The 20,359-nt window shown below is 43.2% G+C and overlaps 1 protein-coding gene across 1 annotated transcript in view; it reads left to right on the top strand.

The window, feature by feature from the left end:
• GALNT16 (polypeptide N-acetylgalactosaminyltransferase 16) overlaps window positions 1–20,359 on the top strand; it is a 59,535-nt gene that overhangs the window by 30,708 nt on the left and 8,468 nt on the right. Inside the window, exons 4-14 of the mRNA XM_085224957.1 lie at window positions 3,565–3,632; window positions 5,395–5,460; window positions 6,300–6,421; window positions 8,126–8,213; window positions 9,836–9,920; window positions 10,937–11,040; window positions 13,751–13,877; window positions 14,806–14,898; window positions 17,002–17,085; window positions 17,344–17,485; window positions 18,939–19,055. Of these exons, the coding sequence (XP_085081083.1) occupies window positions 3,565–3,632; window positions 5,395–5,460; window positions 6,300–6,421; window positions 8,126–8,213; window positions 9,836–9,920; window positions 10,937–11,040; window positions 13,751–13,877; window positions 14,806–14,898; window positions 17,002–17,085; window positions 17,344–17,485; window positions 18,939–19,055 (1,096 nt within the window). The remainder of the gene's footprint in view (window positions 1–3,564; window positions 3,633–5,394; window positions 5,461–6,299; window positions 6,422–8,125; window positions 8,214–9,835; window positions 9,921–10,936; window positions 11,041–13,750; window positions 13,878–14,805; window positions 14,899–17,001; window positions 17,086–17,343; window positions 17,486–18,938; window positions 19,056–20,359) is intronic.

The following is a 20,359-nucleotide window of genomic DNA, read 5'->3' as shown; positions in this document are numbered from 1 at the left end:
GTTCAGGTAGAAGGTTGAATTCATGGTTTCACTAACAGGAATGTATTATTCATCATCATCACTTCTCCTGTCTGGTCCTGTGGGCTTAGAGAAATGTGCGTTGTGAATAAATAACAGGTTTTTCCAAGTTGGCCTCATGGTTAGAAGGCTATGTTTCAGTCTGCCGGGTTTGGTGCTGCTGTATTTTCAGAGTCCTGTATATATTGCATTAACACATTTTGCCTTTTCTTATCATTCTCTTTCCATTTAAACCATAAAATTAACCCTACATAGCCACTGTTCAGAAAATGAGTAGATTTGTTTGGAACTACAGTGCTGCTAGTAGGACAGCAGCAGGAGATTTCTGCTGATTATATCATAGGTCAGACAATAAATCGTTAGGTGCTCAGAAGCTGTGGTAGTGTGATCCTTAAGAAAATCTCAAGGCAGCCAATCAAATAGAAGATGCTATGATAATAACATGTAGAGAAGATGACATTCAAAACAGAAGTAACCCATAAAGAGAGGAATTGATATCCAAATCCTCTAGGTTATGTGTACTAAGGACCAGATGAATGTTGCCAATGCATAATGCCAGACTTGCTCAAAGCAGGATCAGCTTGAGTAGGTTGCTGAGGTCTACGTCCAGTTTGTTTTGAGTATCTCCAGGGAAAGTGACTCTGCAACATCTCTAAGTCTTCTCTTCTCAAGGCTAAACATTTACAGCTCTTGCAACTTCATCTCATACATGTGATGCTCAAGTCCTTTACTCATCTTAGCTGTCCTTTGCTAGCCATGCTTCAGCATGTTCTTGTTTTTCTTATCGTGGGATAAGACTGAACACAGCACTCAAGCAGTGGTCTCACCAATCTCTTAGATGTGATGTTCTGCAACCCCGAGTCCCTAGCAAAGATCCTGCAAAGCGGATCTAGCTGTTCAACCCTACAGTCCTGCTGCCACCGAAGCAGCCCTGATGAGGAGCTAGCTGAGGTCAGCTGCAAAAAAAAAAAAAAAAAAAAAAAAAAAAAAAAGGTCAGCCAGCTGGCCTTTAGAATGGTTTGGTTTGGAAGAGACCTTGAAGATCATTTAACAGATCTCTGGCTATGGCTGGAGTCTTCATTGCCAGAGGTTTACGCTCAGTGCTCCTGATCTACTTCTTGCTTACATCAAATGTCAGAAATGTTCCTGATTTATCCCTGTTTGTTGAGTGGTCCCAAAGGATGAATTCTTGGGTTCTACAGTATTTTCAGTGGCACACAGCCAAACATTGGCTAGTAGCCTTCACTCCAAATCAGAGAAGGCTTGATAACCATAAACAGAGAAGATAATTTTAGAGAAGAAAAAAGAAAAAAAAATAAGAGATGGTATCTGTGAACTGATGGGAGATGGACAAATCAGCAGAGCAGAGAAGCTATTGGCAATATTGAAATGGTGTCATGGGACAAAGTAAGGGCACAGATATTGAAAGAAGAAAGTTGTGAGAAAAGGAGGGTAAGGTATCCTTGAGGTGAGGGGAATAGTGTCTGTTTCTGCTGTAAAAGAGGGATTTAGCACTGGATTTTGGAAGCCTAGTAATACATTCTGTGCCTAAGAGTAATCAATTGTTGTGCCGGTGTATTCACCTCACTGAAGTGAAATAGTAGACTGCTGTGTTCCTTGTTAAAAAGACAGGCAAGACAAAGTACAAAGAAGATTAAGTACCTTTTCCAAGGATCCACAGCAAATTATTGCAGAGCTGAGAGCAGAACTAGGCATCGAACAATAAGTAGTGAACTCCTCAAGAATATTTCTTTTCTGCTGGGGGACTGAACGAACAACTGAGGAAGAGAGAACAAAGTGTATTGCCTTTTTTCCAGTTCTGTTGAGTTGGAAGACCTGAAACTTGTGGAGGAAATGCGAGTATTGCTAATAGCGTAGTGAGAGAATGTGTAGAATACCATTTTACAGCAGTTATGCTGCAGGATCTGGCCAGTCAGGATTGTTAATGTTTTGTGTTAAGTCTGCACGAACAAGAATTTCAGTGCAAGGCAACTTTGTCTGTAAAATATGCAGATAATAGCTATTCTGGGGTAAGGGGCAATCATAAATGCGAGAAGGAACATAGCCCCACCTTCCACCTCACCTTCCACCCCCTTATGCAGTTCTGAAGTATCCAGAGGAGTATGAGCCAAGAGCAGCAAATAAGCTTCAGCTTTGAAAAATGCAAGCTCGATCATCTTGGGATGTGTAAGCTCAAAATACTGAAATGGAGTAGGATGTGATACTGAGCAGCAGAGCAGATGTGATTTTGCACTGTGAGACAGTGGAAAAACAAGGAAATTTGGGCTTTGTGTGCAAAGCCATTGGTGGTGCTAATTACCATGCAGTAATTTCTCTCTCTTTAACCTTAGTAGTCTATGCCTGGGAGTATAGGTTTACTCTTGTTATGTTTCCTATATAAAAGAAACCAAAACAAAGAAGCAGCAAAATAAACAAAAACAATTGAACAAAATAAGATAACCCAAATATTTAAGCAACACTTTCTCTAAAATTGCTTGAAATCAGAAGAGCAAGCACCACTAAAATGCTAGAACCGGAGGACAGAGTTTGTCTCTGGTTTTTAAGGCTGAAGTTTGCAGAACTGTCCTCTTCACTGGTGTGCTCAAGTGTAAGCGATGTTCAGTATATGAGCCACCTTATTGAAGGCAATAAGGACCTGCCTGTGCATTTGCGGAAGGAGGCTTAAAGAGGGAATATACTGTGTGGTTCTAGTAAAGCCAGAGGAGGAACTTGAAGAGGTTTATGGAAAATTAGTTCAAGTATTTTAAAACAAATGAGAGGAACAAAGAGGTCAGAATGAAGATGCTGGAACTCGAGAGTACTAGACTGTATTGATCTCTGTGAAGAGTGTAAGCTCTTATCCTCCTTCCTTATATGTGAAAACCTGCATCTTGTAGAAACAAGCCAATTGCAGCTCTGGGGGTATTTCAGGCCACAGTGGATCCCAGCCCAAGGAAAAGTCTGTAGTCTCGGCAAGTGACATGGCTTGAAAGAAAGGCAAATAACAATCAAAAGAAGGGAATAAAAAACCCAAACCAAAACAAGTCCAAAATATTGCCATAAAAGAAAATTGGTTTCCTCCTATAGAAGAGAATAATTGAGAAAAGACTGAGAGTACTCCTAGCTGGGAAAAGTGACAGCTCTCTTTCTACTTCCCAGTAGTGATGAGCTTTGTTCAGAGTCTGGTGGACAGGAACGGCTTCCTGGCTGCTGCAGAGCTGTTAATGCTCTCCTCTTTGTCTTTCAGGAGGCAGAGAGCATGCTTCAGCATCCTTTGCTAGGTGCTTCCAGGCAGACCATACAACCATCTTTCTAGCTATGCGGTCCTTCTCAGGTTTGATTGAGATGCTGTAGCTTTCTGGGATGTTTCTGCTTGCAGTTCAGCTTCCAATGGACCCTCGTACAAAGAGCTGGATTACTTCTTCCACATTCCACATCTGAGTTTGGTATTCCTGCTGTAAAACACGGCACAGCAGACTTGTGTCAGTATTACCATTATTATGGCAACTCACAAAGACTGTCTTTTTCTTCTCTGGATTCCTGCAGTGTCCTGAACCGCACCCCTCCCAACCTCATCCAGGAAATTATTTTGGTAGATGACTTCAGCTCAGATCGTAAGTATGGACCTATTTCCCTTTCATTCGTTTTTTTCTCCTTCTGTTCTCCCTCTTTTTGGTTGCTTTATTTATTCCCTTCTTTCACAGAAGTTCCATCATGTCTCTTTGCAAGGGAGAAGGAAAAGGGAGACGGTATTTCTGTGCATAGTTTACGTGCGTGGTAGAGGCCATTAGGTATTAAAACCTGTGAGGGCCTCAGAGTCATGTCTGGATAAGGATTGAGCTGCACCCAACTACTGAAGCTGGGTGTTTCTGAGCACCTCTAACATAGAGTCCTAAGTGTCTCACATTCAGCACCTGAAAATTCCAATACAGCGTCAGTGGCCAAAGTGTTCCAGATCAACACAAACGGATCTCTGGTGCCAGTACTGCACAGGCTTCAGCCACAAACTGCCATTTAGGCACCTAGGTAGAAGAATTTTTGCAAAGCCCCATCCCATGGTAGTTCTTATTTTTCTTGCTGGCAAACAGATATCTGTGGTTCTACAGCTACTCTACTGAGGCATCTGAACTTTAGTTCACCACTTTAGTACCTGCTTGAGGACTGACACTTAGTTTTAACATCTGCCTCAGTGTCTGCAAAGATAAAGAGTCCATCGATGCTTGCAAGTAGTGATAAGTTCCACTCCAACAGAGTAAGTGATCTGATATGGATTCTTGTACGTACTTAAAATTGTGGCTTAGCCAAGCTGAGTGATGCTTTCCCTTGTAGCAGATGCCCAGCAAAATCTCAGTAGGCTTTAATTAAGAGCACCTGCCACTTCACTTGGATAGTGCAGCAGCTGCCAAAGTGCCCATACAAGAGCAGTATTTTAGATTGCATGCATGTATTCTTGAGAGTGGAAATGCTCTTGCAGGACCATGCCAGGAGATGCACTTTGGCTGATGGCTTTTGTGTTATCCCTGGAGCACCACATCCGTGGAAGGATGGCAGTGGGAAAGAGAGGATGTGAGACATAAAGAGGAAGATGGAACAAATGGAGAAGTGGGACATTATGGTGGAGAAAGGGAAAGTAGCATGTGCTAGAAAGTGTTGCTTCTGTGGATGGGAGTAGAGAGGTTTGTAGGCAGCATAGCCTGTGGCATCCTGCATAATGTGGTGCTCCTTCATATGGCTGGGCTGGACCCAGTAGCTGTTGCTCTCCATCGTGTTCCCTGAGCAAAGGAAATGAGGGATGGCACAGCTCCTGGCAAGCTGCCAGCAAAGCCCTCAGTCAGACATCCATGCGTTAGTATAATGGTGCCTCCAGGGAAGCAGATCTACTCTCCGTGGCTTTTATTAAATAAAAGTCAAGCAGAAACTGCCCTAAGAACAAATGTTGGGAAATGCCCAAATGAGCTGCTGAGGGCAAAGAAAATGGATGAAATCATTTTATATGACAGGATTCTCTTTTACTTGGCACTTCTGCAGTTTGCAGCTCTGGCTCCCTATGGTCCCTCCGTTTCATCAAAGCCATCCACTCAGTGCCATGTTGCCAGCACGTGCCCCGTTATTCTTGTGAAATGCTAAGTGCAGGAGGATGGAGGCCTGGACTACCAGAGCGTCAGGAGGCACAGGCTCAGCTGTCTGAGGTGGGCAGTGGGCAAGCAGTGCTCTTTTGTGTACCCTTCAAACAGGAGGACTGCGGCCATCAGGCTGATATTAAGTGAAAGCAGAAATTCCCCTCCCATGGAGATACAATAGAACAGTTAATTGGAGCTCTCTATTGAAGCCAAATAATTCATGTGTATGTACCAAATGTTTTTTGCCTTCCTTAAGCTGAGGACTGTCAGCTCCTTACCAAGATCCCCAAGGTCAAGTGTCTACGAAACATCCGTCGAGAAGGTGAGTGTGGAAGCTTTGTAGGTACAAAGATTTGGTGGATTTGCCCACATGGCCCTGTTTGCCTGCCAGCTGTGTGCGTGTTGTTTCTTACCGTTATGGTTTGTTTTTATCAGTATAAGGGCTTGGTATCCTAATGTTGGAAGCTCTATGAACAGAGAACCTGGTTTATCAACTCTCAGTCTTCGGGGCTCTCAATTTAAATAATGAGTGCTGTCCAGAGACCCTGGGTAGAACAAGGACTGCATTTTAAGATCTTTGTGAATATAGGTGCAGACGGAAGTCCTGTTTCCAGGTTAATTTCTAAAGCTGTCTGTGTACACTGGGTCTGGAGCAAGGATCTGAAAGGGGAGATGGGAGCCACTGTTCAGTGCATGAAAGTTATCTCAGGTGGCAGGGTGTCTGTAAGAAAGTGTGGAAGTATCTGAGAGCCAGAGTGGTACCTCTAACCACAAGGCAGAGTAAAAAAGGAAAGGGAATAGATAAGAAGGAAGAAAGGCAGTGAGAGAATAGAGTGTGTTCCTGTGGAAGTGGTGAGAGAAGCAGCAGGGTGCTCTGATAGAGAAGACACTGTGAGAAGGGCTGGAGGGGTAGGGAACTGGCATCAAGGCAGGAACCAGGTGAGAGTTCAGTGGCATGAACAGAAGTGGCAGATGAGGTCATTCCTTGTGTGTTGGAAGGGCTCATATTTGATGTTGCTCCCAGGCGGTGCCCTGCCAAAGCTGCTTTCTGCTCCTGACAGAGGTAAAGTCCACAAAAAGTATTTTGGTTTCTGCAAGACGCTCAGCTGTTTACCCTTCTAACCTTTCTTCCCTTCTTCTGCTGTCCTTTCCCCCTTGCAGGGCTGATTCGTTCTCGGGTGCGAGGAGCTGAAGTGGCCACTGCTGACATCCTCACCTTCTTAGACAGTCACTGTGAAGTCAACAGTGAGTGGCTGCAGCCCATGCTTCAGAGAGTGAAAGAGGTGAGCACCATCTCTCTGCTCTGAGCTGGACAGGGCTAGCGTGTTCTGGGACTGAAGAATCCTGTGCTCTCAGGTGCCTTGAGCAGTGCCAGCAAGGACAGAGCCTTACCAAGTAGCCTTTCTCAAGCAGATGGAAGTACACCCTGAGCTAGATGGGCAGCAGATTCCTGATGGGCTTCTTGCATTCTCTTGCCAACATAGCAGGGCAGCAGGTGCTGAGTGATGAGATGCAGTGGTGAATAATTGAACCACCAACCTGTACCTCAGCTGTCCTGCAGGTGTTGTGCTTCTGTTCTGCCTGTACATAGGATAGTGACCTCAGCACACGCTGGGCAACTTTTCCATGGCTGCTATCTCCCTTGTTGCTGGACCTTCCCCTCTGTCTTGTCACTGCCAAAACTTTCCTTCCACTAATGCTCCTGCTGAGCTGCCAACAGAAACCACCTGCATGTAGGCAGCTTCCCAGCACAAAAGAACTGCCTGTGCATGTGGGGATGTACCTTTGCTGGTTCAGTTCAGAAAGGATTGGTGTGATCTGGACTGTCACCCTGGTTGCACTGTAGGGCTGGAGAGCAAAACATGGCTCTGCTAAAAGAGAAATGGGAGGGGTAAAGGGAGAAGTGTTAGCCCTGCTTGCAAGAAGACTTAGCTCTGCTTGCAAGGGGCTGGGATTGTTCCCCTCCTTTGAAACAGAGGATTCTATGGAGTAATGGGCTCCAGAAAAAGGAGTTTGAGTCTTTTATGCTGACTCGTATCCATGTCTGGCTTAAACTGGAAGAAGGTGAAACTTCAGGAATGATGACTTAAAAGCTTCCACTTTTTAGTCCTGCTCAGTAAATCCTCTATCTCAGAAGCCCATAAATATTTACTTCTGCCTTTTAAGTCAACATACAACATGGGGTTCCTAAGCAGTGTGAGTGCTGTGCTGCCAGGATAGGTTTAAGAGCAGGATTCAGGCCTTAGTGATACACTCTTCCTGCAGTTGTCACTGTGCGAAGGGCAATCTGCACGAACAACAGGCTTTTGATGGTTGTGCCCTGCTGGCCAAGCAGAAAAAGCTACTGTAAGGCATAAAATGGACGTTTGGTAGGAAGGTTTTGGAGGCTGTCAAGTGATAGCAAGATACTGGCTTTGGCATTACCAGCTCTCTGTTTCATCTTAGATTTCAGCTTTCGAAAGAATTTCTTCAGTGCTGTGGTGGAAACCTATTACAATCTCAAATTCTGTTTATTATAAGGATTGCAAAGTAAAACCACCCTTACAGCCAGTGAAGTATCCCAATTCCTTAATATTAAGATATTATATATTTTTCAGTTTGCAATTGTTTCTGGTCTGATCACAATGAGTTAATTCAAGGATGGCTGAGCTGAAATCAGTAGATAACAAAAACAAGCACAAAACCTTTGGGACAATGATTCATGTCCTGTATCTTGGGTAGGAAATAGAGCTGTGTCTTGGCAGCACTTCTGGGTATGTGGGACCCTTGCCTCATTCTCTTTATCCATGGTGTACACTTGGCTAATACCCAACCTTCTCCATTTGGACATAGTGTACATCACTCACTGTTCAGCTGTCAAAACTATACTGGAAAAGCCAAATAAAAATTTGCATGCTACATGTTTTTTTTATGATCTCTAGCAGCTTTTCCAGACCCTCGAGAAATACCTGACTGCTTTATTTACCCCCTTTCTCTGTCCCTTTCAGGATTATACCCGAGTGGTGAGTCCAATCATTGATGTTATCAGCCTGGATAACTTTGCCTACCTGGCAGCATCAGCAGATCTGAGGGGAGGTAGGTATAATTAATGCTTTTGTGATAGTTAAGCCTGAGGGATGTTGCTTAAAAAATAATTGATGTCCACTTCAGCTTTAAAAAAAAAAAAAGAAATGATGCTCTTTTCTGATGGGTTTTCTGTCCTCCTTTTCCTGGAAATTGCTAAGTTGGATATTTTGCAGAGTTGAAATAAAGTCCAAATATGGTTTTATTCTTGAGCTTGCATCAGCATCATGGTATTTTGCAGTTTCAGGGCTTAGCTAACTGATATGCTTTATCAGTGTATCCTCTGGCCACTTCACCTCCTGTCAGCAAGTGAACAGTAGAATTTTTGGGCTATGGCATTCAGGCCAAGCAGCCAGACGTGGAACACCCTCCTCTGCTTTCACATGCTCATAAACCAGGGAGATCACTCTTTATAATTTACAGTAAAGGAAGAAAGGTGATACCAAATAAAATAGGTGAAAGCCACTTCTACAAACTCTTCTCTCTTCTTATATTCCTTGTGGTCCATCTGGCATCTTGGGCTGTTCCTGTGTGATGCAATTTGCTCCTTGGGAAAGACCCACTAAAATAATGAAGAGGAGATTAAATTCTGCACGTGTGCACAACATTGCCAGGCTCTGTCTACTCCGTTTGATGTTGAAGTGCTGTGGCAGTGCTCTGGTTCTGCAACATCACATGGACTGCATGTGAATATGAACCTTTGCAATCCCTTGGAAGCTGCTCCTTTGGTGCTACTGCAGATGAGGATTCAGAGGGCATCTGAACTTCTGTGTGTATGTTTTTGGACATGAGAGCAATTCACTTCCTGGTAGTTATTCAGGTAGCACATACTGCCTAGGGCTTGTCCTGCCTTCTTCTCTGCTAGCTTTCCCAGGCAAGAATTGCTTTCAGCTTAGAGTTCAGAGAAAAGCTCCTACCTTGTGTGAGTCTGGTTTGCAAACAGGTCCCTACACTGTATGTATATTGGAGTCTGACACTCACTTCAGTTGCTTGCTTCTATTGCCAGGACTCTCCTGAAAACCACCACTCTCCTAGCAGCTGAACCCTCTTATGACTGTTCCTGTGGTTGCCTGTAGTGTTGTGGCTAGAGGAAATGTAGGTAGCTGCATTTCACTGCTGCACTGCTCGCTCACTGAAGGCTACTCACTCAGTGGCTAACCTCAACAGGATATAGTGCTAGTGTCTGTGATGTGCTCAGCTCTCCACCACAGGCCAATTATAAATAAACAGTAGGCTTGGATGTTAAAATGGTTAAAATGACCTGCAAGCCTTTGTTCCCAGAATACATTACATCCCACAAAGTGCTGTGATTAAAGCCGAATAACTCTGGCAGACAGGGAAGTGTAAAACAGACTGGCCAAAATGCAACAACCCTAATTAGTATGTGTCACTCTGACAACACTCTCCTGAGCATGCGGAGTGGAACTGATCAGTCCTGTACAGCTGAGGGATGAAGATGCCAAGACAAAATTGGCAACTTCTTGGCTACATTAAGATAAACTCTTCCCCTTTTGGCTGGACTGCAAGGGGTGTTGAGAAAGGAAAGTAGGTGCTGCCTGTGATGTAAAGGTGGGGGCTGAAGCTAGTAGAAAGCCAAAAACAAAACCTGTCTGGCGCGTTTCTTTTCTTCTCAGGATTTGATTGGAGCCTTCACTTTAAGTGGGAGCAGATTCCTATAGAGCAGAAGATGTCCAGAACAGACCCAACTCAGTCTATAAGGTAGCTATCTCTGATGGACTGTGTGCAGACCTTCAAATGCCTTTACTGAGCCTTTGCCTTTATGGCAAGAAGTGCAAAGGGTTGTCTTGCTGGGGATATGATATCACTGTTTTTACTTGATAAAGGCAAACTTTTCATGTTATTTCTAAAGAAATCTTGAATGCAGCGATACCCTAATTCTTCGAGTATTGCTTCCTGAATACTATAGGAATAGCAACTATATAGTTTCATTGGCTTGTAGCTGTGCTATCCCAACAAGCCACCTCTTCCTGTTCTATATTTGTTTTATGGTTTCCCGCAACACTCTGAATGCCTCCAGAAATCATTTTTAATTACCTCTGTCTTCTAGGTGAGGAATTAAGGAAAGAAGCAGCTAAACAATCACCTCAGGAAATGTAAAGCTGGGCTAGGAGCTTAATCTCACATATTAATTTGAGCACAGAATTAACCTTCTCTCCTAAATAAGTGTGTCCACACAAAAACAGATTGTGTTGGCTGCAGCGGTTATTGCCAGCCTTGCTGCTGTGTGTGTGGTTCTGAGGGATGTAGAACATGAAAAATCCTGGTATAAAAAATCACAGTGCTCAGCTCCCTGCTTGTAACAGAAGTGCCATTTTATTCCTTTGTGTAATTTGTGAGTCTCTGTTTTGCACTCAAGAAGTATCCAGCAGTACATACAGCCAAGCCACTCACACCATGTCTAGTTGGTGAATGCAGCCATCAGACAATACCTCTTGTCATTCCTACACTGTGTGTATTTGTATAAATGCAAAAGACACAGCATTATTCATGTAGTGCTTGCAGTACAGTCTAACAAAGGACAGGGGAGGATCTAGCGAGGGGCATCTCAGCAAAGCTGGAACGTGATCAGCAGACTTCTGTTTTCCTGTTTTGAATGAGAGAGATGGTTTGTCAGGCCTGCACAATTGTCCCCCTCTAAAATGAAGATGGTAGTGATGGTGGTGCTGTACGCACACGAGTATGTATTTAATACGGGCTTGTGCTTTCTTTTCCAGAACCCCTGTCATAGCAGGAGGCATCTTTGTGATTAACAAATCCTGGTTTAACCACCTGGGAAAATATGATACTCAAATGGACATCTGGGGAGGAGAAAATTTTGGTAAGCTTACAGTGTCCAGGGAATGACACACTAATGCAGACCATTTCCCAGTATTCATTACTTAGCAGAGCTCTTCTTTCAAGATCTGCATGTTGATAGAAGATTACAGATATTATCAGACTATCACCACTTGGGTCAGAATTTTATGTCAGTTTTGCACAAGGTAAACAGAGGCCCTTTGATATCAGGGCTATCACTGTCTTATATGCATATGCAGCATTGTATGAGTGCATCTACAGTACAAACAAATTAAAAATAGTAATTAAAAAAACCCCTCTCCTAATGTTTAAGTTGTTGCTTATTTTTGGAGAATATTCCTGCAGTCAGCCTCTGAGCTTCACCTGTGTAAAAGCTGAAAATCCCCAAAGCAGTGAAAGAATACTTATTTAGGCTTTTCATTGTCTGCTGCTGCCCATCAAGGAGCCTAGCACTGTTTTTTGGTGCGTATGTCCATAGCTGATGTGAAAGCAGAGCTCTCTGCAGTAAGTGGCAGTAAATTACCTGCACACCCACAGCTTTTCTTGCACATAGAGGTGATGAAAACTTCTGCAGAACTGTTTTATTTGCCTTCAAACCGCTCTCATAAAGCCTGGCAATGGCTGGGCCAGGCTGTGTGGGATTGGGCTTGCCAGTTTTGCCTTGTGCAGTTTCCATTAAGTTTGTTGCCCCTCATCACTTGGCTCTTATCCTGAACCTTGACTCTTTTACAAAAGCAAGGCTCAGTGCACAATGCATATAATGGGGTATATTGATGCGTTGCTACAATGGCAGTGTGATGATGGCAATGGGAAAATATTTTACTTTATTTTTTCCCCCAAACTAACATTTCTTCAGCTCTTCAGCATAATATGAGGCAGTAATTTCTACATTTAGCTTGTTTCTCTTACGTAGCAGATGAACAGAAACAAACAATTTCACAACAAAAAGTTCATTTTCCTTGAAAAGGTATTTAGAATGTTCAATTTCCACTTTGAAAGAAATGTTTTCCATACTTAACGGAAATCTAGTTTTTGTGATGAAGGAAAAGTGTTGATTATGTTCTGAAACACTTTTTTACTACGCATTACAATTTTGAGTGGAAAGCAATTGTTTAGATAAGGTCACCTTTTGATGGGTGAGCTGAAAGAGTAGCTCTGACTAGTCTGGGTGGGTGAGAATGGCCACAAAGGCCATTTTCAATAAACTTTTCCTTGGAAACTTTTTTCCTGTGAGGAAACAATGTAAGAGAAAGTTTTAAAAGACACAGAGCTGGACAAGCAGGTACATAGGAATGGTCAGGTAGTGATTATCAGCTGCCAAAGTATTCTTCCAGTTGGATGTGAGTAGGTAAGAACATTTTTCAAGTATTATGGGGAAAAGCCACAGCAATAAAATCATTTAAAGCATATACGGGCAAGGTCGGGTGCTGGAAAATACATAGCAAAAAAATCTCGTATGTTTTTCATTAAAAAAAAATGGATGAAAGTCCTTAATATATTATGCTTGATCTCCATTTTCTATTTTGTGCCAAAAATCTGCATCCTTTCTCCCCACTGTTAAAGAATTGCCATTTGCAAACCTGGTCATGCAAAGTCTTGGGAAATGGACATTGCTTTAAATAAAACATGCTAGCTTGAGAATTTTGTTTTTGTAATAGGCCAGAATGAATCAGAACCTCATTTGAGGAGGGCAATTGCCACCTGGACACAATACCAGATAGAAACTTATATCTTGTGTTTTTGTTGTTTTTGTTTTTGTTGTTCTTTTTGTTTGTTTGTTTTTGAGTCCTTCCTCTCTTCAAAGCTGTAGGAAAAATTGAGGGAGAAACTGCAACTAGTAAGAAATGACACAAACTACAGATAACTACGTAGAAGTTGGATTAAATACACCATCTCTTCCTCCCCTTCAAAAAAATCCCACAACCATCCAACCACCAAACAGCCAGACAAGTAAACTACCATGCTGTTTAAACAACCTTTCCCAGGAGCTGTAGAGGAAAGCTATGGAGAAAGATGAAGGGTGGGATGATGTTAGTGTGTGCGCGTGCTTTGAAACAGCCATTAGATCTGGATGCACTGTTTCTTTTTTAATTTCTAAACATCAGAGCCATAATTCAGGCAGGGAGACCACAAGTGAAAAAGTAAAACTTTTGAAGTAATCAGTCTATGTAATCTGAAGCTCTCGTGGCAGAGGCTTCATCTGAAGTCCCAATCAATTACTCAGTTAATTTTCATAGAGGACGTGCTTCCTATGCCTTCATCTTGTTCTCTTCTTTCTCCTTTGTCTCCTAAACTCCTTCTCTTCCTCATGTGATTTGCTTCATCTAGTAAATTCTTCATTTGTTTTTCTTCCACTCATTTTCAAGGTGGGTGAGTTGCAGAAGCTCAGAGCAAGGTGGGTGTGGAGGTGATCTTGATCTGTTACCGAATGCTGTCCTGAAAGCCTGAATACAGCCGCTAGGATCTGGTCAAATGGAAAGGTGTCTCACTGAAATGCTCAGAGGCCCAAACAGTGGAGTGGTATTGGAGAAGGCCAGGACAGGAGTTGCCTGTTTTAACAAAAGGCAGAGGGATTTTTCCTCTTGTACCATGGCATCACTTTTTCTGGTTTTACTTTGTAGTAAATACATCTAGAGCAGAGGGACAAGGATTTCAGGCACACTGCTGAGGTTACTCTTTTTGGAAATGCTGATGATCTGATTTCAACTGTATGACTCTTCGGTCTCTTCCAGAGCTCTCTTTCCGAGTGTGGATGTGTGGTGGCAGCTTGGAGATTGTTCCCTGCAGTCGCGTGGGACATGTGTTCAGGAAACGCCATCCCTATGACTTCCCTGAAGGCAATGCACTAACTTACATCAAGTAGGTGGTAACAGTCACGTCACCTTGATATTGGGCATCTCTAAATCAGCCTGAATTCTTTATTGTCTTTCTCCCTGCTGACAGAGAACAACTTGTGGCTGAGCATCTGTTCTCAAGGGGAAGATGAGTTGCTGTTGGTCTATGCACAATGTTCCCTCTCTGTTCCCTGTTGTTTGTATTACTACATCTTGCTTTTCCTCGCTCTGCAATGGTGGAAGGGAGCAATGCCCCAGGGAGAGACCCCGGCCACCTCCCAGTGACACATACCTGGGTATCAGCACTCCTTAGATGTCTCTGAGCTGCTTTCAAGTCCAGAGATCCTACTGAGCTGTGTGTGTGCTGAGATGAGCCCTGTGGACAACTTGCAGGACAGAGGGGAAGAGAAAAATGATGAGACCAGTGAAGTACTGGAGCAGAGTCCCAGAGAGGTGATGAAATCTCCATCCTTGGAAATTTCAGAACTCATTCAGGCAAGGTTTTGAGCAGTGTAGCCTAGCCTGAAGTTAGTTCTGCTTTCTGCAGGAGGATTGTATCAGGTCATAACTAGAGTTGCTTTCCAAGCTGAGTTATTCCATGGTAACATTTTAATCTGGAGAAAGGGGGCAGAGTGGTGGCGACCAGTCAGACCAGTTACTTCTACAGTGGGAGCATATGTGAAAGAAATCATGATAAACAATGTTTTGTTGTGGTTTATTTATTTATTTATTTATTTATTTTTATATTCTGAACTGTAGTATCCCCACAAGGCTTTGTAGAGTTAACACATTCAGTCTAAATCTGACTGTGGTGCCCACTTTATTTCGTATCTAGTGCTATTCCCAACTCCCCCCTGGCAGACAGGCCCTGGGTCTGCCCGTGTAGCTCTTGTTTGACAGGAAGGCAGGTTCTCCAGCAGCACTCAGCAAAGCATCCCCTTGTTCCCATGTAGGAACACTAAGCGCACAGCGGAGGTGTGGATGGATGAATACAAGCAGTATTACTATGAAGCCCGGCCATCAGCCATTGGCAAGTCATATGGAAGGTAAGCTGCTCCCAGACCTCACTAGGAGGACTCTAGTAAGCCACTTGCTAGCAAGAAATATTTATTGGATCTTCTCTGGCTCTGAATGTGGTAAAGAGAAACAGAGATGCTCTGAATTGCTGGCTTGCCAAGAGTGTTACAGCTCAAGTGTCTGACTAACATATTTTCTTCTAATTCACTTCATTTTTCCTCCAGTAGTCCTGCATAAATCATTTGTTAGGGGAAGGCCAAAGTGAGCTGTAGTGAAATTAAAATGCCAGGCTTTTTAAGGGGATAAGAATATTTTCTAATACAGCATGCATGTGTTCTGGAAATGTGAGCTATGCAGTTACTAGAGCTTGATGTACATGCAGAACCCAGGGCCACGCAGAGCTAGCCGGCACTCAGGGCAAATTGTTACCTGGTGTGCTCCCCTCTTTGCTGATGAGTGGATGAGGTGGTTTGCTCATTTTGTAAGGTTGGACAGAGCATGGCCAATGGTGAGACATCTTGTGCTGAAACATAATCTGGTTGTGACTGGTCTCTAGCACCTTCTGAGCCCACTTCTGTAAAGAACTGTTTCTTGCCACATCCTAGATCTGCTAGATAACACATATATATATCTGCTAGATATGTATCTGCTGGCCACGTAAGTCTCACTATTATGGGCTTTTTAGAGTTGTGATCCGAAAATCATTGAACATCAAAATTTGGGATGAGAGGAGAGCTGGTTCTCTGTATCAAATACCTCTGATTTCCAGGTGAACGTTAAAAACATCCTTGGAGGCATATGCCTCTCTCTTGTATCCCCTGTGATCAAATGACTGTTGTATCAGCTGGAGGACTTGTCAAATGTGATGGTGCCTCAGATGTGTAACTACATGCACTGGATAATGATGCATCTACTACTTATGTGGTAACAAGCAGGTTTGATCTGGCCCATACAGACTTCTCATTGTACATCCTGATATTGCCATGACAATAGCTTTACCTACCTAATTTTTCTGTCTTTGTATTGACTGCAGCAGCCAGACTGAGGCCAAATAGTAAGCAGTGCTCCTACTGGTAAAAGAAACTGTAGTATTGCATATTGAACTTGCATATATCACTATTGTGTCTTAGGGCCTGAACCTGCAGTTTTTGTTTGCATGTATTTCCTACCAGATCTACAGACAGCAATGGCCAAGTAAGAGCTGAAGCAGATCTGTTGGTTTTCGATTTGGGGTGATTTCTTGACCTGTAGTGACAGCCCTGCGAACCTGCATTATTTATCTAGATTTAGAATGCAAATGTCTCTGACACCATCAAAAGGTCCGAGAATTGACCTTCTTTCCCCACAATTTAGATGCAGCTGTAAGATCCACATAAATACACCTGAGATATGGATGGCCTCTGTGGGCTGAGGATGTCAAGGAACATATCGGGTATATCTGAAAGTCCTTTCCAAGACACAGTTGTAGCAGTATAGCTTGAAGAGGATGGTCCCTAATTTCACTACTCAGTGGGACTGCTCAAGCCATCCAAAGCCAAGGAGGTCAGAGTTGGAAGGACTGCTACAGCAGGCAGTTACAGGGTGCTGAGTTAATTTCCTCTTACCTTCTTTCTCAAAACTGCCTAAGAAGAAATCGCTTTGGTTTATAGGTTTGCAGTCTAACCTGAGACTACAGCTGCTGCCATGTCCCCTTACTTCTGGCAGCCACAGGGATGAGCCATTTGTGTATACCATAAGGTAAATGCTTTCTAGGCCTTTTCAGGAGCTGATGGTTGTGTAAGTTTCATTGAATGCTTCTACAGAGGCACCCGGAGGCTGAAATGCTTTCTCAGTCTTACAGTACGTTTACATGCACTGTGTTATTTTAACATTGTAGAACATGGACCCTAGCATCTTTCTGAACCAAAGGAAGTGCAAGAATTGCTCTCCAAAGGCATTTGTTTCTTTCTTTTCAATGTTCCCCTCCTGCCTGTCTATTCTTCTTCACCTCAGGTCACTGCTAGTGCTCTGAACCCAGTAACAACTAGAAGAGAATGAGCAAGGGTGGAAAACTATGCAGTCCCCCTCAGACTTCTTGGCTGCTCTTGATTGTCCCCCTTCCTCCTGGTCACTGTGTGTGTCTGTGTTTTCAGTATTGCAGACCGAGTGGAGCAGCGCCGCAAACTGAACTGTAAATCCTTCCAGTGGTATCTGGAGAAGGTTTATCCTGAGCTGAAGTGAGTCCGATCTCAGTTTCCAAAATTCCTGAAGGAATTGGGGGAGGTGGTTCACAACAAGAAACTGAGCTGTGGCAGCAGCAGGCAAAAAAAAAAAAAAAAAAAAAAAAAAAAAGAGACTTGGAAATGATCTTCTCTGTTCTTTGTGGTTAGAGGGGGCTGTGTTTCAGACAGGGACCAGTTATGCTTTTCTAAGTATGTAAGTGCTTTGTACTTCTTTGTTTATTAAGTGCCTTAAAACTGTTATTCTACTTCAAGGGTTCCTGAGAAAGACTTGATTCCAGGAATAATTAGACAAGGAGGAAACTGTCTGGAGTCTTGGGCACAGGATACCACAGGGAATACGTTGGCTGGCATCGGAAACTGTAAAGGGACAGTGAACAATCCACCCGTCACTCAGGTAAGATGGGCTTTAGCTTGGTGCTTTCCTTCTTCCTCTGCCCCCTTTATGTATTGCCAGTGATTGAAAAGGTATCTCTGGCCTTTTTGGATTTGTATAGAGATGAATAAAAGAAGAATTTGGCCCTATTAGTGGTTTTAGTAATAAACAGGAAAAGAAGCTGTGGCCATCTCAGAGCTCTGCTATCTCAACAGACACAACAGTTAGGCATGGGGTAGGAAGGACTTTGTCATTCAGACAGAGGCAACAGGTAACACTTGAATGTTCAGAGGCCTGACTGGTCTGTGCAGTAAACTCATGGCCAGAATTTGAATTGCGTGGTGATCACTACTCAGACCATGGCTTGGGTACGCTCTGCTTCATCTCCTGCCCTTGGGGCTATGACTTTTCTACGAGAACCAGTCCTGGGGTGTACTTGGCTGGTACCCAGGCATGCAGGCTACGAGATTTCCCCAGGATCATAAACGTTTCTTAGTCTACCACTTCAGCTGTAGCTGCAGGTGGTTTGAACTGTGCGTTTTGCAGATGTGTTTCAGTGTAATGCCCAAGCAGAATTTAAATAGACAAGACCTCAGCTGCGTTAATTTGGTGCAGCTCCTCTAACAGTAGAGCTGTGCTGGTTTATATCAGCTGAGGATTTATGCTCAGTCTCTTCTTGTGGTAGTCTAAGCAGCAGAGAAGCAGCTTGAGAAAGATAAGTGTCACAGTGGGATATTTTATGCCAGAAAATACATATTCACATCTGTTAACTGTTGGAAACCAGTTTTCAGCCAGAGTTCAACATGCCATTTAATCTTACTCATTGTTCCATGTCATTACTGTTTAAAATCTCCACAATGTACTGCGTTTGTGTTTCCTCTTTGGAGAATATATAATAAGAGTATTTGATTGGGTCAAGCATCCTTCAAGTGAGAGAAGGGAAAAATGAAGTCTGAGCTTTATGTGTGCTGGTGATATTTGTAAGCCCATAGATATCGTTACATGTGTTTTGCTTCATTTGATAATATATAGATCTCAGTTACTCATTATAGAACATGTTTGTTATGTAAAATATGCAGAAGCAGTTGCACATCATGTAAATCATGAGGCTGGTGGCCTCCATGCTATATAGGCTTGACTCTGTAAAGCTGCAGAGCATGGAGTCACAAGGGATCCAAGGTTAATCAAGCAGCTCAGAAGGCCAGAAAAGCCAGCTGTAGGTTTTGAAATAGTCATGGTGTGTCAAGACAGAGCATAAACTTCTGATCAGGTGAGGACTTCAGCCGTAGTCTTTCCAGGGAGCCTTTGATTAGTGTTGAAGAAAATATTCAGATTCTTGTACTATCTAACAAGAGAAACAAAACAAAACAAAACAAAAAACAAAAACAAAAAAAAACCACACAAAAAACTTCTTTCATTTTGTCACCATTGTGATCATAATGGAACCTTTCTTTTTCCCTTTCTTTTGCCAAAGGAGTGGGCATTCAGTGACCCTCTAATTAGACAGCAGGACAAGTGTCTTTCCATTACTTCCTTTTCTACCGGCTCTCAAATCACACTGGAAGCCTGCAATCAAAAAGATGGCAGACAGGTAACTGTGCACCTTTGTTAATCTCTTCACTGTCACATACCAGTGTTCCTACAGCGGTGAGTCTGCAGGTGCAAACCCAGTATTACCAAAGTGTGTCAAAGTCCCTGCCGTCTCTGCATCTCCCTCTCTGGTGTGCTTCATATGAATGGACATATGACATTACCTGCGACCAAAGAGAATGCAGACTACCCCGGTGTGCGAGTATCCAGCCCAGTGGCACCCACTGTCACCGTGAATATAACGGGTAGACTCTTTGTTTAGATTAGCCTTGCAAGGATATCCTAGGTGAGCTGTGCTTGCCTGCTCCTTTTTCCTTTTTCTTGTTGATAACCATTCACCCTCTTGCTATGTAATTAGGTCACTTAGCTTCCTCTTAGGTGCCTTGCAGCATTTTCCTCCCTGGCAGCAAAGAGGACTCTAGCAGCTGCCAAAATCAACTCTTTCCCTCCTCCTGTGTCATGGAAGGACAAGGGCCCTCTGGAGGGGTGTGGAGTACAGGCTCTATTAGCCAGAAGAGAGATTAATCCACATTTACACATCAGGTTCATTCTGCCGCTGGAGTGTAGGATTTATTGATCCTTGATGTGGTGATTATATACAGGCTCATTATAGAGACACGCAGGATGTGATCTGTTGTTTTCCATTACCTAATGTGAACAAACTGCACTTAAATCGAGGACTTGACCTGGCAGATGATTTAGCTGACTGACTGTAAGCAAGGATTTTGTTTAAGCATTTCAAACAATTAGAGACCGATTTGATTCGCAGCTGCCATTCCAAATCCTGCTGTGGCTGAGTGGATGAGGTGGGGATGAAGTGGAAGAACAGCATGTGAATTCTTAATCTAATTAGGGTTAGTATGCTCTGAAATTTTGGGGTTGCCTGGAAGAAAGATCCCGAAAGCCAGATCCATACACAGTGTTCAAGTCTGTCACGTTCTTGGGGAATGTTGCTATGGTATTTTCCTTCCATAAACACGACAGTAATAATAGTTAATATTGGATTTTAATTAGTTAAAGTCAGTCATCTTTGCAAACTGACCCATTCTTTCTCCTCTGCCTCACTTCTAGGAGGACGACATGCATCTAATGCAATGCTTTCTGCTCATTTTGGGAACTGACTTTCTTTGCCAATTCCCATTTAGAGTGGGAGGTGAAACTAATAGCTCTTACATGGGTCATCTGGGTTAGCAAGGCAGGGTTCTGGTGACAAAGAAGCAAGATAGGGAGACAGTTTGCTCCTCCTGAGCTGGCAACTTGCAGAACCCTGCCTAGCATGTTACCCAAGCCCAGCTCTCAGTGTTT

This window comes from Meleagris gallopavo, chromosome 5 (genome assembly GCF_905368555.1).
Source record: "Meleagris gallopavo chromosome 5, MGAL_WU_HG_1.1, whole genome shotgun sequence".
Lineage (NCBI taxonomy): Eukaryota > Metazoa > Chordata > Aves > Galliformes > Phasianidae > Meleagris > Meleagris gallopavo.
Note: the sequence above shows the minus strand (reverse complement) of the source record. Positions and strands in the feature narration are given on the sequence as shown.